At 54.4% G+C, this 12077-nt stretch overlaps 6 protein-coding genes across 6 annotated transcripts; 3 read left to right on the top strand and 3 right to left on the bottom strand.

Moving 5' to 3' along the window:
* Positions 1–5: 5 nt before the first annotated feature.
* On the bottom strand, positions 6–761 carry PHACADRAFT_254714 (uncharacterized protein; the record flags this gene model as incomplete). The annotated part of the gene is made up of 1 exon (XM_007394898.1): positions 6–761. The coding sequence occupies exon 1, from the start codon at positions 398–400 to the stop codon at positions 8–10; it is 393 nt and encodes a 130-aa protein (XP_007394960.1). The 5' UTR covers positions 401–761.
* Positions 762–2900: 2139 nt separating this feature from the next.
* Positions 2901–4270, top strand: PHACADRAFT_254715 (uncharacterized protein). The gene is made up of 2 exons (XM_007394899.1): positions 2901–3389; positions 3443–4270. Exons 1-2 carry the CDS (start codon positions 2959–2961, stop codon positions 4068–4070), a joined length of 1059 nt encoding a protein of 352 aa, XP_007394961.1. The 5' UTR covers positions 2901–2958; the 3' UTR covers positions 4071–4270.
* Positions 4271–5404: 1134 nt separating this feature from the next.
* On the top strand, positions 5405–7097 carry PHACADRAFT_208283 (uncharacterized protein). The gene is made up of 2 exons (XM_007394900.1): positions 5405–5614; positions 5674–7097. The coding sequence occupies exons 1-2, from the start codon at positions 5550–5552 to the stop codon at positions 6716–6718; spliced, it is 1110 nt and encodes a 369-aa protein (XP_007394962.1). The 5' UTR covers positions 5405–5549; the 3' UTR covers positions 6719–7097.
* A 572-nt stretch (positions 7098–7669) lies between these two features.
* On the bottom strand, positions 7670–8251 carry PHACADRAFT_194711 (uncharacterized protein; the record flags this gene model as incomplete). The annotated part of the gene is made up of 5 exons (XM_007394901.1): positions 7670–7720; positions 7772–7813; positions 7870–7976; positions 8037–8085; positions 8144–8251. The coding sequence occupies 5 exons, from the start codon at positions 8249–8251 to the stop codon at positions 7670–7672; spliced, it is 357 nt and encodes a 118-aa protein (XP_007394963.1).
* Positions 8252–8283: 32 nt separating this feature from the next.
* On the top strand, positions 8284–10205 carry PHACADRAFT_91246 (uncharacterized protein; the record flags this gene model as incomplete). Its single annotated transcript, XM_007394902.1, has 7 exons — positions 8284–8441; positions 8495–8963; positions 9034–9094; positions 9147–9489; positions 9540–9650; positions 9702–10071; positions 10128–10205. The coding sequence occupies 7 exons, from the start codon at positions 8284–8286 to the stop codon at positions 10203–10205; spliced, it is 1590 nt and encodes a 529-aa protein (XP_007394964.1).
* A 273-nt stretch (positions 10206–10478) lies between these two features.
* On the bottom strand, positions 10479–11393 carry PHACADRAFT_91812 (uncharacterized protein; the record flags this gene model as incomplete). Its single annotated transcript, XM_007394903.1, has 4 exons — positions 10479–10769; positions 10817–10972; positions 11020–11177; positions 11252–11393. Coding segments are annotated over 4 exons (747 nt in total), but the record flags the coding sequence as incomplete, so codon positions are not given.
* Positions 11394–12077: the final 684 nt, after the last annotated feature.

Below are 12077 nucleotides of genomic sequence, written 5' to 3' on the forward strand. Positions count from 1 at the left end.
GGCGGCACTACGTACCTTTGGACCCTGCTGTTCCAAATTCTCCAGGTGTGCCAGGAGAGCGCACGCTTTGCAATGACGTCAATGTGTTCGACTTCGAAACAGCCTCGTCGATCTCTTCAATATCGTCCATGACTATCTCCCACTGCTCGCTCGGTCGGGGAGGCTGCTCCGCCATGAGACTGTCGTCCATCAAGAGGTCGTCCTCATCTTCTTCGTCGGAGTCTTTCCACGTGACGGCTTCAGGTGGGAGCTCGTCAGCCTTCTGCTTCAATCGTTCGATGAGCTCGGCGTTCTTCCCGTTTGCCTTGAGACCATGATGTTTGCAGAGCTTAATGAGTTGATCACGCTTGAGAGAGTTCAAAGCCGGAGAATTGAACAGTATCTGTGTCGTAGAAGACATTCCTGATTGTAGGCAAAGGTGTTGTACAGCACTTGGCGTTATTGTCTGAGGTCGTTAGGCGAGTAGCTGGTAGATGTCGCGAACTATAACAGAAGTGTTTGAAAGAGCAGAAACTACAGTCGGAAGGCGGTCTATAATGAGGAACTGCAGTCAGTGAAGCCAGCTCGCAGTCCAAGAGCATACCGACTTGATGGTGAGCAGGACTTCAAGCTTCAAAAGGCACCTTCGTCTGGAGACCGGACCACCTCCTTTCAGAATTTCTAGGCTGTGGGCCACTAAGCCGCTGTATATGCTGCTAAATGTTCAAAAATACACCGTCTTTCGTAAGCTCGCGGTGGACTCTGGGGCGATGAAGTCAAAGTCGAACTTGCTGAAGTTGAACGGGCGCGACGCGTTGGAAACAGGATCAGGTGACTGCAATCAACCACGTGCAGTCACGAGCACTGGTTGCGGACAGATCTAGGCCTACAAACTTCAAGGATCCCTTGTCTGCGCACATACTCGATCAAGCATGATACCCTCAGGGTTAGAGGAAACAGTTAGAGACTCAATATCACGCGAGGGCGCAACGACCTGTACGAGGATAAGCGTTCGCCTCGGTTTTTCAGTAGGAAAACCTGGCTGCTCGATGGATATTTCTCTCTCTTTGAAGCAGTGGCCTGTATGCGGTGCTCTCCGACCGCGCACGCCGAACCGGTATAAGCAAGCCATCGTGTTAGCCAATGCACGTTCCGACAATACGGCTTTCTTCGGTTTCGCCATCTTTCTGACCAGGCTATGTGGCGTGTATGAGTGAGTCTACACTGTCAACCCATTCTCGGTCGCGGTGGTTTTGCCGCGATGATGGCCTCAGCGTGGATCGCGCACAAGCTGACCCTCCAGGGTCTTCACCTCACAGTACTTTGGTTTGAGATGCAGTATCCAAGGGGATATTTACTTATTCACCCGCCCATTCATTATCCGACTCGCTGGTTGCATTAGCTATCGCGCCGTAACAACAGCTCTAACAGGACGGCCCATCGTACTCCCGTTTTGCAGAGCATGGGTTCGCTGCTTTGAGGGACCCTGATCGTTCTCCAAACGTCTCAAATACACGCCCGGGGCTGTTCGATGTCCTAGGATTTTTAACACCGCCATCAGGTCCTTTATCCTGGACTACATATAAGCCTCTTATTCTCCCTGTCGATTACTCAGCTGTCTACTTTTCCCCCACCTTCTAACCATTCATCCCCCGGCCCTGCCATAGGCTTACTGATGTCATCGCTGGCATGTTCTTCAAACCAATTCATACAACGATATGCGTTTTCAACAATCACCCCTACCTTCCCTGTTCGACGTTCGTCCACCACCCCACCCTCTGCACGTACATTGCGTTATCCCCGTTCTGACCGGCTTTCTCCGCGAGTCGTGACTGTCTTTCACGCATGCGCAAGGTGAGAACGCCGTGATCGGGAGTTCGCCCCTCCACAAAACGCCACAGCCACTCTTATTCACTCTGCGACGGCTTGTTGGCAGCTTGTTTTCTGATTGCCGTGATCTGACATACATACGTCAAGTTAACAGCGAGAGAGAGCTCGGTATGTGCATTTTTGACAGCACTCCATTTTTCTGAGCAGAAACGGCACTGTGTTGTGCCGAGTGCGTTCGGGCTGCAGCAGGACGTCTGGCGTTCTGCTGCTCTGCGAATGCGCCCGATATTGGCTCAATCGTTGGATAAGCTAGTCGAAGCGGAGAACGTGACTCCAGGGGTAACGGTGCGTATGCTTGTGCATGTTTAGCAGGTGTCTGAGTTGTAGCGTGGGTCGTGTTAGTAGAGACACACAACCTGCCGCAATGAAAACACGTTTCTTGATGTTTCTGGACGCAGGAGCTCCATGGGCTTGTGGGCAGGATGTGCCACTTGCCTACATGTCTGCCCCCGACTTTTGTCCACCAGTACTCAAAATAGAGGTGCGGATACAGGTCATGCAATTGACAGCGGTGCTTGCATCACAGTATTGTTGCCCATTATGCATCCCGTACGCGTGCGCTGGCACTCTTTTGCATATGATAGCTCTGTGGACATTTCAGCCTGTGGGAAAATACTGACCTACTACTATCCCACGGCTCCTTGTCCCTGAAAGCTCTTTTCACCGAGACCAAAAAACTGATATTCTCGACAATGGGGATGTATAGTTTAAGAAATGCATTTGGTGGTCTTCTTTCAGTCCGAACCACTGTCAGCGAGAGGCAGGCTCTCGTCTGTGGGTCCCTCGAGCCAAGGCGCTTGGCCAAATGGGTCTGTGGGCGTGTGTGTGCGGCCACGATCCTCATCACTTTTTCCCAAACCGGGCAAGACGGCAATCGAGCAATCGTCGCAGCAATCGTGACAGAGACGATTGGTCACAGTCCAATTCGTCACGCACTTCTCCCCTTGCTCGCCATGTTCGACAAGGGTATATATACCGACCCGCGGCTGGGGCAAAGTCAACTTTTCCCCAGCTCCCAGCCGCGTTGCCCTGCCAGTTCCACACGCTCCCGACGACCAGAAACCCACCCGAGACACAGCAACCAACGAGATGGCTGTTGCAGTCCGCCCCATTCGCAAGTCCTCGAACCTCGAGAACATCGGGGTCGGTGTGAAGAGCACCTCCCAGAAAGTATCGCGCGCAGTTTCGCAGACCGTGTTCCGTGACGCGTCCCTCCGCCGTCGGAACCGTGTCCTCAGCGGACTCAAGGCCCCGAAGCCAGACGACGCTGTGAAGCGCCAGAAGCTCGTTCAGCCTGTTGTCCGAGTGAATCTCCCCACCCCTCCTGCCTCGCCATGCACGCCTGTGCGGCACTTTGAGAGAATGCAGATCCACGATAGCAGGACCGGCCCGATCCCACGTACTCTCACTCGCCCGCCCGCGCGGTTGATCAGCCAGGAGAAGGTGGCCGATGTGGACCCTGTCCTAGCAAAGGTGCCTGTGCAGTATGTTCGAGATGGTCTAAAACTCTTGGGCCCGCAGTATGTATTCTATCATACTGTACCTTTCATCAGCTCCTGACCGTGCCTTGCAGCATGTGGAGGGTCGCTCAGAGCGTCCGTATCCCACCCTTTGATGTCAAGCAGACATATACCACTGTTAAAGTCGGCGATGTCAACGCGCAAATGCCCACACATCTGCTCGCGGTGTACAAGCGTCCCGCACACGGCAAGGCAAGTGCACGCGGCGTCCAGCTGCACGCCACGCACAACGTTATCTTCGCCACGCACTGCGCGTCAATCCCTGTTCTCACAACTGGGCAGCCAACGCCACAAGCGTCATATCCCGGTGACAACATTACGCTTCCCGTGCTCGCTATGGCCGTCCCACACCCCGAATCCTTCACTGCGATCCACGAATACCTCTACACCAAGGATCGGGCCGTTTTCGCTGCGCGCATCGTGCCATACCCCTCAACGCGCGTCTCGACGCCCGACCCCGCACACACGCACGCCAGCTGGGTCAGCCGCCTCGCGGTGACGTATAGCCAGCAGGTGCTCATCACGCACCTCGCCTTTGCGGCTGGCGCGTACGCCAATATGTGCGCGCTCGGCATCCAAGACGACGGCATGTGGCATGCGCTGCAGGCGTCGTGGACCGTCCTGCGCGGCGCACTGCTCGTGCAGCAGCAGGCTCAGCGTGCGCAGTTTGCGCACGTGTAAAGCCCTTTGGCACGTCTTCAATTGCGACACCTTCACCCATGATTCTGCGCATATGTTTACCACTTGTACATGCCCCGTATCCTTATGTCTAATATGGTTGCGTTGGTCCTCGTTTATGCTCCTTCTTTTCTTCCTGCGACACCCCAGCTTCCGAGGACCCCTAGCTCTCGCACCAGAATACCGTAATAATTCGTAAACAAACCCTGTATAAAGTAGAAAATTGAATCCAAAACATTTCGCAAATTCCATATATTCTTGCTGCCCACCCACGGCAGCGGTAGGCTCGCTAGCCGGCTTCTTAGATTGTAGAGACGGTATCGTCGTTCCTGGAGGGCTGCGGATTTTAGGACCCTAGGCTCGGTGCGGGCTTGGCCCGGCCGATGCACGAGGGCGCCGGCCGAGGCGGGCACGATGATCAGACAGCTGTTCAACGTCAACGGCCAACGCGATGGGGGAACATCTAACTTCAGTATTTGCACAGCTTGCCCAGCTCATCTCGTAACAGTCAAGTTCAGGTGCAATCTTCTCTCAAGGCGGCGCTACTCGGAGTCTCTGTATGTGCAGATCCGGGATGCCAGAGACGTGCGTTTGCGAACTCTCTTTAAGACGACAACATGACATCTGTTGACCATGTGGCAATAGGTTCCGATAACATTGTATGAATGCCGCGCTGCCACCATCCTCTGGGCGCTGCCCACAGCGAGGGACAGCATCAATTGAAGTGAGTTTGAGGCAATTGGCTGGGCTGCTCATATGGGAGCGGACCAGGACTCTGGTTTTGGGAAAGCACGACGATCGTCGATAACGGAGATTTGACTGAACGGAGGGACGGCCTCGTGTATACGAGACGTGGCGACCGGGACAAGCCTGCACGCTTGCTCGACAGCGAACATCAGCCTAGCCTCGCAACGCGCTGGATCCTGGTACGCCGCCGCAGCGAAACCACAGGGAACGTTGATAGCTGGACGTGGACTATTCCCTGTATGGCCTTCGCAACGGAGACACTGACCGTAGATCAAGATCAAGGTGCGGAGCGTCTGCGTCTCCGTCTGCCATGGCTCGGAAAACGCTTGCTCTGCTCTTGTGAGTACCGCCGGCATTCGAGGAAGGTTCAAAGGCGGGGTTGGTGAGGGGTTTTGCCTGAGCTCGTTTGTCATAGTACGCCGCGCAAGGCAGCCTATCGGACTTAACTGTTTTCTCGCTGATTCGCCAGCCGCCACCGCACACGGGCATGCAAAGAGGCGCGAGGCTCCCTGAAGGAGCCGTGTATGCCCATATAACACTCTTTGTTTGTTTGTTTCTGCCCCGTTCCGCGGTCCCACCTCTCCAGACTCGTAGCATGTCCCTCCTCCCGCGCGTGCGCTGCCGCAGCTTACCACCTGCGTCCGTGCTTCGTTCGGGTGCTCTTCCGCGACGCGCTACATAAAGAGCGATCTGCAAGCGTGCCCTGCCGGTCTTTGCTGCTGCGCAAGCGCAGACATGTCTGCGACGTTCATGACGCAGTACCCCCGCTGGTACAAACGCCCGTTCAAGAATCCGTACAAGTGAGTTTTCATTGCCCTGCTGGCATCCATGATGTGTACGCGTTGACGACCTCCCGCAGGACCTTATGCCATGCGTACAACGTCGATTCACCGCTTTCGAGGCTCGCCGTCGACGCCGAGATACCCCGCGTCATCGACATGCGTGTTCTACAGACGCACGACATACCCACTCACGCCCTCATCGTCCTCGACGCGTCTCGAAACGGCCAAGAGCCACTTGTCCTACCCATAGACCTCGCAGCGTTCAATGCCACTTTTCAAAACGGCAACAACCTACGGGTCCCTTCGCAAAATCCTTTGCCTCCCACGAACCACCGATACGGTGTGCCATACAGAGACCCCGACGGCTGGACAGTCACGCTTCCTACCCTCGTCATCGAGGCGCCGCACCCACGTTCGCTACCGCTCCTTCTGCTCTACTCCCTCTGGGACCACCTCCCGAACAAGCCGCCCGCAGAGCTGACTCCACCACCGTCTCCCGAGCCGTTCAGAAGCGCCGCGACGACGCTTCCCGTCAACCCACGCACGCCGCCGTCGAGTCCGACGACGACAATCAGCCTCAACTCCCAGTCATCCATCGCAAGCGATCGCGCCCCAACACCGCCGCCGCCGCCGCCCGAGCGGCCGCTCGTGTGTACCGCGCAGCTCGCAACGTACCTCCTGCCGACGGCGGTGCTCGAGGAGTTCCCGGCGTATCCCGCGCAGGCGGCGGCGCTCGCGCGTGCGTGCACGGACGACGAGCTGCGCGCGCACCGTGCGTTCAACGGCGGGCTCTGGCGGAACGTGCTCCTCCTCGCTCCGCGCGCGCATGCGATACAGGACATTGCGAGCAACGCGTGGAACACCGCGGCCGCGGCGTACAAGTACCGCGCCGAGTACCGCGCGGACCGCACGCATGTGCGGCGACGCGGCGAGAAGGATGCTGCACAGACGGGGCGGGGGCAGGAGGGCGTCACCGCCGTGCCACTCGCTGCGAAGGATACTCAGCACGCTGACCAGCGAGGGGAAGCATCTTCGATCTCGCGAACGACATCAAGTGAGTCCGGCGGCCGCGAGGTGCTCCAGGCATCAGTGCAAGAGAGTCATTCGGGACGTAATGCCTAGGTTACTGCAGCAGATCCCAACGGGTGTGCACTGCACCCGCTTCCCTGCGCTGGCGGCCCAACGGTGTGCCGCAAGGCACCCTAGCCGCTTATGGCGGGTTCCAGAGGATCACTGCACTGCCGTTAAGGCCGAGAATAACTGACTAATTAACCCTGCTCCCTATGTCATGACTCATGAGATCTGCGCCCAGTATCTGGGGCTGTGACCACGCGAATCCTCCCGATCTCGTGAATCTCAGTTCGCAAACGCCAATCACTCTTTCTTGCGCTCGACGACTGAAGACTTGCCCATATGCTAGTAGTTCCGCTTTGCATAATACGTCTCCCTCCTTTAACGGTGTTACACGCATACATACATCTTCTTAGTATCAAGAACAGCCAACTATATGGGTGATCTCCAGCCACTACGAGTAAGTGCCCTGGACAAACTGTGGCCAGTAACGTAAATAATCCGCCATGAATGGGAAGAGCCCACCTAGCCTGATCAGGGTCACAACAACCAGGCCTTCATCGCGATTGACCCCACTTTCGCGTCCGACAAGCGATGGACACTCCAGCCACTACTCCACGGCCATGTCTTGGCAGAGCGGAGCGGCATCGAGGCACTCGCAGCATGCTTTCAACCGCGCATATCTCGTAAAATGTGTGAAGCATCTGCTGTGGCAGCAAATCTCTTTCTCGTGCAGAAGGATGATCATGCTTGTTCAACAATATCTGGTGAATGATCTGCTCCGCTGAAGTAAAGGTCATTTGTGATGATGCGCCGTACACAGCGCATGCCAGGTTCAGATCCATGGTTGATTTTCAAGCCATGTGTGCGACGTAGTGCACGATATGCTTCAGCACACAGTTCTTTGTTGTGCTTCTCAGTAAAGCCAGCTTCATGACGCGAGACAAAAACTCAATTAATCCTCGTAGATTCTATAGCATTGGAGGCTACAGGAAAAGCTATCTATTGTTCTTGTTCTTGCTCTTGCTTCTTCTCCGTGTACTGCTTTGCCCACTATACGGCCTTGTCGATCACAAGCACTGGCATAATCTATGCGCTACGTACCATCATAGAAGGTATTGGCCTTGATGGCTCGACATGCCGCCACTGCAACGGGAAAGCAATGAGTGGGACGAGCAGTTCTACATCACTTGGCCACGCACCTCCTTGTCCGCACTGACTCGCCAAACACCGTACGTGATAGCAAATATCATCCCGAACACAATGGTTGTGTTAGACTTCCAGTTCGACGGTCGCGTCCACCAGCCACCTGCGGGTCAAAGCGTTCAGCAACCCGCGGCCGGTGCGACTCGGAAGAAAGCGTGCGCACCCGCTGGGGACCACACATGCTTGGGGTACGGATATCTTGAGCCTCCACCCTGTGGATTACGCTGCCCTCAGTATGCGCGACGAAAAAAGAGGCAGACCGAGACAAACCATATTTAGTGCGTGCTCGAAGGTGATGGAGGAGGAAAGCGAAACGGGGAGCGTCAATTGCTGGCTTGCACGTGTTTGGTACCGCCTGGGTTGTCCTCGTCCTGTCATGAAGACATGTCTTCTTGTTCTCTCTCCCCGACATGCTTACATCCGTAACAACCTACTTTCGGGAGCGCAAGGATAGTATACAACGCAATGCGTACGTCGTGGGAGGGGCTTACCTCGCCTGGAAGCACATAGCAGGCCGAATCAAGGAGCTCCGAGATGTACAGCTGATACAGAAGTTTGCTGAAGATAGGTGCGTCACGTACAATCAAATATCTTCGTGAGTAAGGCTCATAGTGTGCCTAGCATTCACCGGAGGTTTATTCGGAATGAGTCTGACATCAACTTCACGATTATGAAACTGCTGCCTACGCTGAACGAGCAGATCCTGGATGGCATGGATGTCGAAGCAATAACCTCAGAGCTTCAAGAGATGGTCAAGTTGAAGAAGGCTGCTGAAGAGGCTGCTCCAACAGAGCAAGAAGCGTCCCCCGAGCCGTCCACCTCGAGCACATCTCCAACCGACGCCCGTTCAGAGAGCGGCTCGGTGTCGGTCATCTCGTCTGGCCAGGGCGATGTAACAGCAACCTCGGAGCTTGGAGCCAGTTGGGTGGACAACATGTCGACTGGTCAGGCATCGCAGCCGCATGAGCCCTCGACTTCCACCAGCGCACATGAATATCAACGCAACTCTTCCCCAGAGTCGTCGAATATAGGAACAGACCTATCAGAATCGTTTATAAGCAATAGCTCAGTGAGCTACGGTGATATTGCGGTACGTTCATCATCAGTTAGAGAGTGTCCGCGTCTTACGCCTATTTTTCCAGATCACCCATGAAGAAAAGCCCGCGCCACAAACGTTCACGAGGAGCAAAGCGGAACTGTGGAAAGAAGTCAAGATGCTGAGTATGTTTTTTCGACTGATTACGCGCATACAACCGCTCACAGTACGCCCTAGCCCTTACACGGACATTAACTACCCTATACTCTATGACATTGCTGTCTATGCTTGTCCACATTCAACTGAACATCTTAGGGCGTAGAAAATACACTCTCCACGTGATAAAAATGGCACATGACGAGAAACGACGAGATGCAGCTAAAGATGCGTCCTCGCTACTCAACCTCGTCTGTGGCTTGAAAGAAGATGATGTCTACAAGGAGGAGGATATCCGCCACCTTTCACCTGTACAAGAAGAGCAGGAAAGGAAGTTCCTTACCCTTAGTTGGTGGTTATTGCACGTGGGATGGAAGGATGTTGGTGAGCGCGTGCGGAGGGCAGTAGAAGAGGCATTCGAAGAGTATGTCTTCACGATCACTTCCGCCAGCATGCGTATTGATCCTGGCGTAGCGTTGGTCTGAAGCAGAAGCTATCTGCGAGCGAGCTCCATCGTCTAATGCGCGACGTTCGGCGAAGAGTAGAGTTCGAGATTACTTTCGAGGGCACAGAGCGGCAAACGAAGTACGCTTTCCACCCCTTTTGCCCTGCTCCAGAACTAAAATTCAGTTGTAGCTTCTCCTCGACGCTCCTGCCACCAACAGACGAGATGCTACGGCACGCACTCATCCAGGGCGGGATCCACGTCCGGTCCGCACTCATGCCCGACAGCACTTTCGACGCGCTCCTCGCTGAAACGCGTATGCACATTGCCTCGGGCTCGTTTGCGCGCGTGCTCGCGACATGTCTCGACAAGGCTACGGACGTCCTTCTTACCGGCGTTGAATCCAACGTATTCGGGAATCCTGACGCGCAGGGTGCCGCATGGGAAGATCCGAACGCGGCGCTCGGTCAGGAGCCGCGCGTCCGCCTCGCGAATATGCTCCCGCCCCTCGCACGGTGGAGCCGCGTCGCGCTGGAGGCGAACCCGAACGAGCTGATCGATGTGAGTGCTGCTGCTGCTCGTTAGCATAGTTACATGTTGCTGATGTGCGATGGCAGGGGCTGGGATCGTTACGTGAGGTGCATGCATTCAACGCGGTGATCTATACCAACTATGAAGATTGTTTTCAGCCATGACAATGAAAACTATTGCGCTACTTCAGCAATTCGGCTCTTTGTGATCGTGAACGATGGCTCCGAATTTGTCCTTGTTATACTCTCACATTCACAGAAATGGTGGGCGAAAAGCTTGACAACAAGCAAGTACTCTCGATTTTTAGTCAAACGGGACGTTGTCATATAGCCTACAAGGGGTATCTCAATGCAGCCGCTAGATTCCCATGCCTGCGTCCGCCCCGTGTAATTAACGTACAAACAGCGAGAGAAAAGTACAAGGAGAATAAACATACTTCAGTGAACTGTAACGTCCTCGTATGGCTGCAAAGCGAAAGCCAGCATCTCTGCAGAAGACCCGTTGTCTGCAAGGACCATGGTATCTTCTATCTCTCTCTGGAAGCTCTCGATGTACTCCGCGGCTCCTGACAGGTGGTAAACCCGAGCACAAGCTGCATGAAGCTTGAGGTAGCGAGGATCCGGAAAAGGGTATTCCTGCGTGTCTGGCGTTGTAAACCGCACCGGATTCTGGATACGCGGGTCTCCCACCGGGTAGCATCTGACAGAGTAGGCATGTTCGCTGTCGGGCTGCGCACAAGTGAGTAAGAGGGAGACGCCTCAGAATTGTAACATACTACAGCCTCTAACCACAAGTTTAGCTCATCGAACTTGTTGTGTAACCTGGAGTCGAGGGTTAAAACATTCTCCAGACGATGCAGACCAGGCCCATTCAGTTCTGTAAAGCTGATATTGGCGTAGCGTTCCAGTATGGTCCAAACTGTGGCTGAGTACTCTAGCTGAAATTTCCGGTCAGCCAATCAAACCACACCCGCACAACAGCTGAACTACGAGCTTTTGTTCTAGTTGAAGAGATACCTTGGTTGAGGGACCGTGGGATGATATGAGAGAGATGTGTGTCCGACTCGAACTGGGGCGTAACCGACGGGTCCAAAAAGTGGTAATCGGGATAGCCGGTAAGCATGCATTTATAGTCGTCTCTATTCAGTGCCTACAATTAGATAAACTGCAGTCAGCTGTGGACTACTGAGTTTACTAGTCGATCATTCAACTCGCCCTGATCTTCGCCGTATGGTGGTTTAGAGGGGCTTCCGCGGCTAGTGCGACCTTTTTCTGCTGTAGCGCTCCGAAGGACGGTCTGGAAGGATGTTCGGAAGGAGTTGGAGTGCGACCCTTCGAGCCTCTGACTAGGAAGGGGAAGGTTCAAATATGCATAGCGACGAATAGCGTCAACTCACAAACTCGAATGAGATGACCCATGTACAGATCAGCGAGCTGCTTAAGCTCCGCATTATTCGTGCATGAGTTTATCTCTCTTGCAAGTGCCTCCTGACCGGATATGGAAGGGGCCTCGCGCAGTAGATATCCAAGTAGCCTAGGGCGAGCAAGCTCCATGTCGACCACTTGGGACTCGAATAGAATGCACTTGTTGTATGCTATATAAACAAGAGATCCCAAAGGAGCATCGGTAGTCGAAGGAAGGGGTACACCTCGTTCGATAAAGGCTGCCATTCTTGACGCGAATACAAATACCGTGTGCGACGTCGGTGGACAAGAGTTAGTCTTGCAAGCCAGCCCGTTCCTACCAACACTCGGGGAAAGCCGAGCGGGATCGCGGCGGACTTCGAAAAAGCCGCGGGGATACTGTCACGTGCCCCGAAGTCGGCCCAGCTACGGCATTTTGCTCCATACTCGTATATGCGTGAAGATAAGGAAATCGCTACACCTCAGATCCACTAGAATAAATATAAAATATAATTCTACCAAGCAGTAATTTTTTTTCCATTGCTGCTATAGATGCTATGAATATTTTGGTGAAAAGATTGCAGAAACAGCGCTTGGCATAGATCTCGGCCGGCCAGGCGCTCAAGCAGGGCG

Source organism: Phanerochaete carnosa, assembly GCF_000300595.1.
Source record: "Phanerochaete carnosa HHB-10118-sp unplaced genomic scaffold PHACAscaffold_4, whole genome shotgun sequence".
NCBI classification, from domain to species: domain Eukaryota; kingdom Fungi; phylum Basidiomycota; class Agaricomycetes; order Polyporales; family Phanerochaetaceae; genus Phanerochaete; species Phanerochaete carnosa.

Coding starts and splice junctions, on each gene's coding strand:
- PHACADRAFT_254715 (XM_007394899.1), top strand. CDS start 2,959: ATGGCTGTTGCAGTCCGCCCCATTCGCAAGTCCTCGAACCTCGAGAAC. Junction 3,390..3,442: donor CTAAAACTCTTGGGCCCGCA/GTATGTATTCTA, acceptor CGTGCCTTGCAG/CATGTGGAGGGTCGCTCAGA.
- PHACADRAFT_208283 (XM_007394900.1), top strand. CDS start 5,550: ATGTCTGCGACGTTCATGACGCAGTACCCCCGCTGGTACAAACGCCCG. Junction 5,615..5,673: donor CCGTTCAAGAATCCGTACAA/GTGAGTTTTCAT, acceptor GACCTCCCGCAG/GACCTTATGCCATGCGTACA.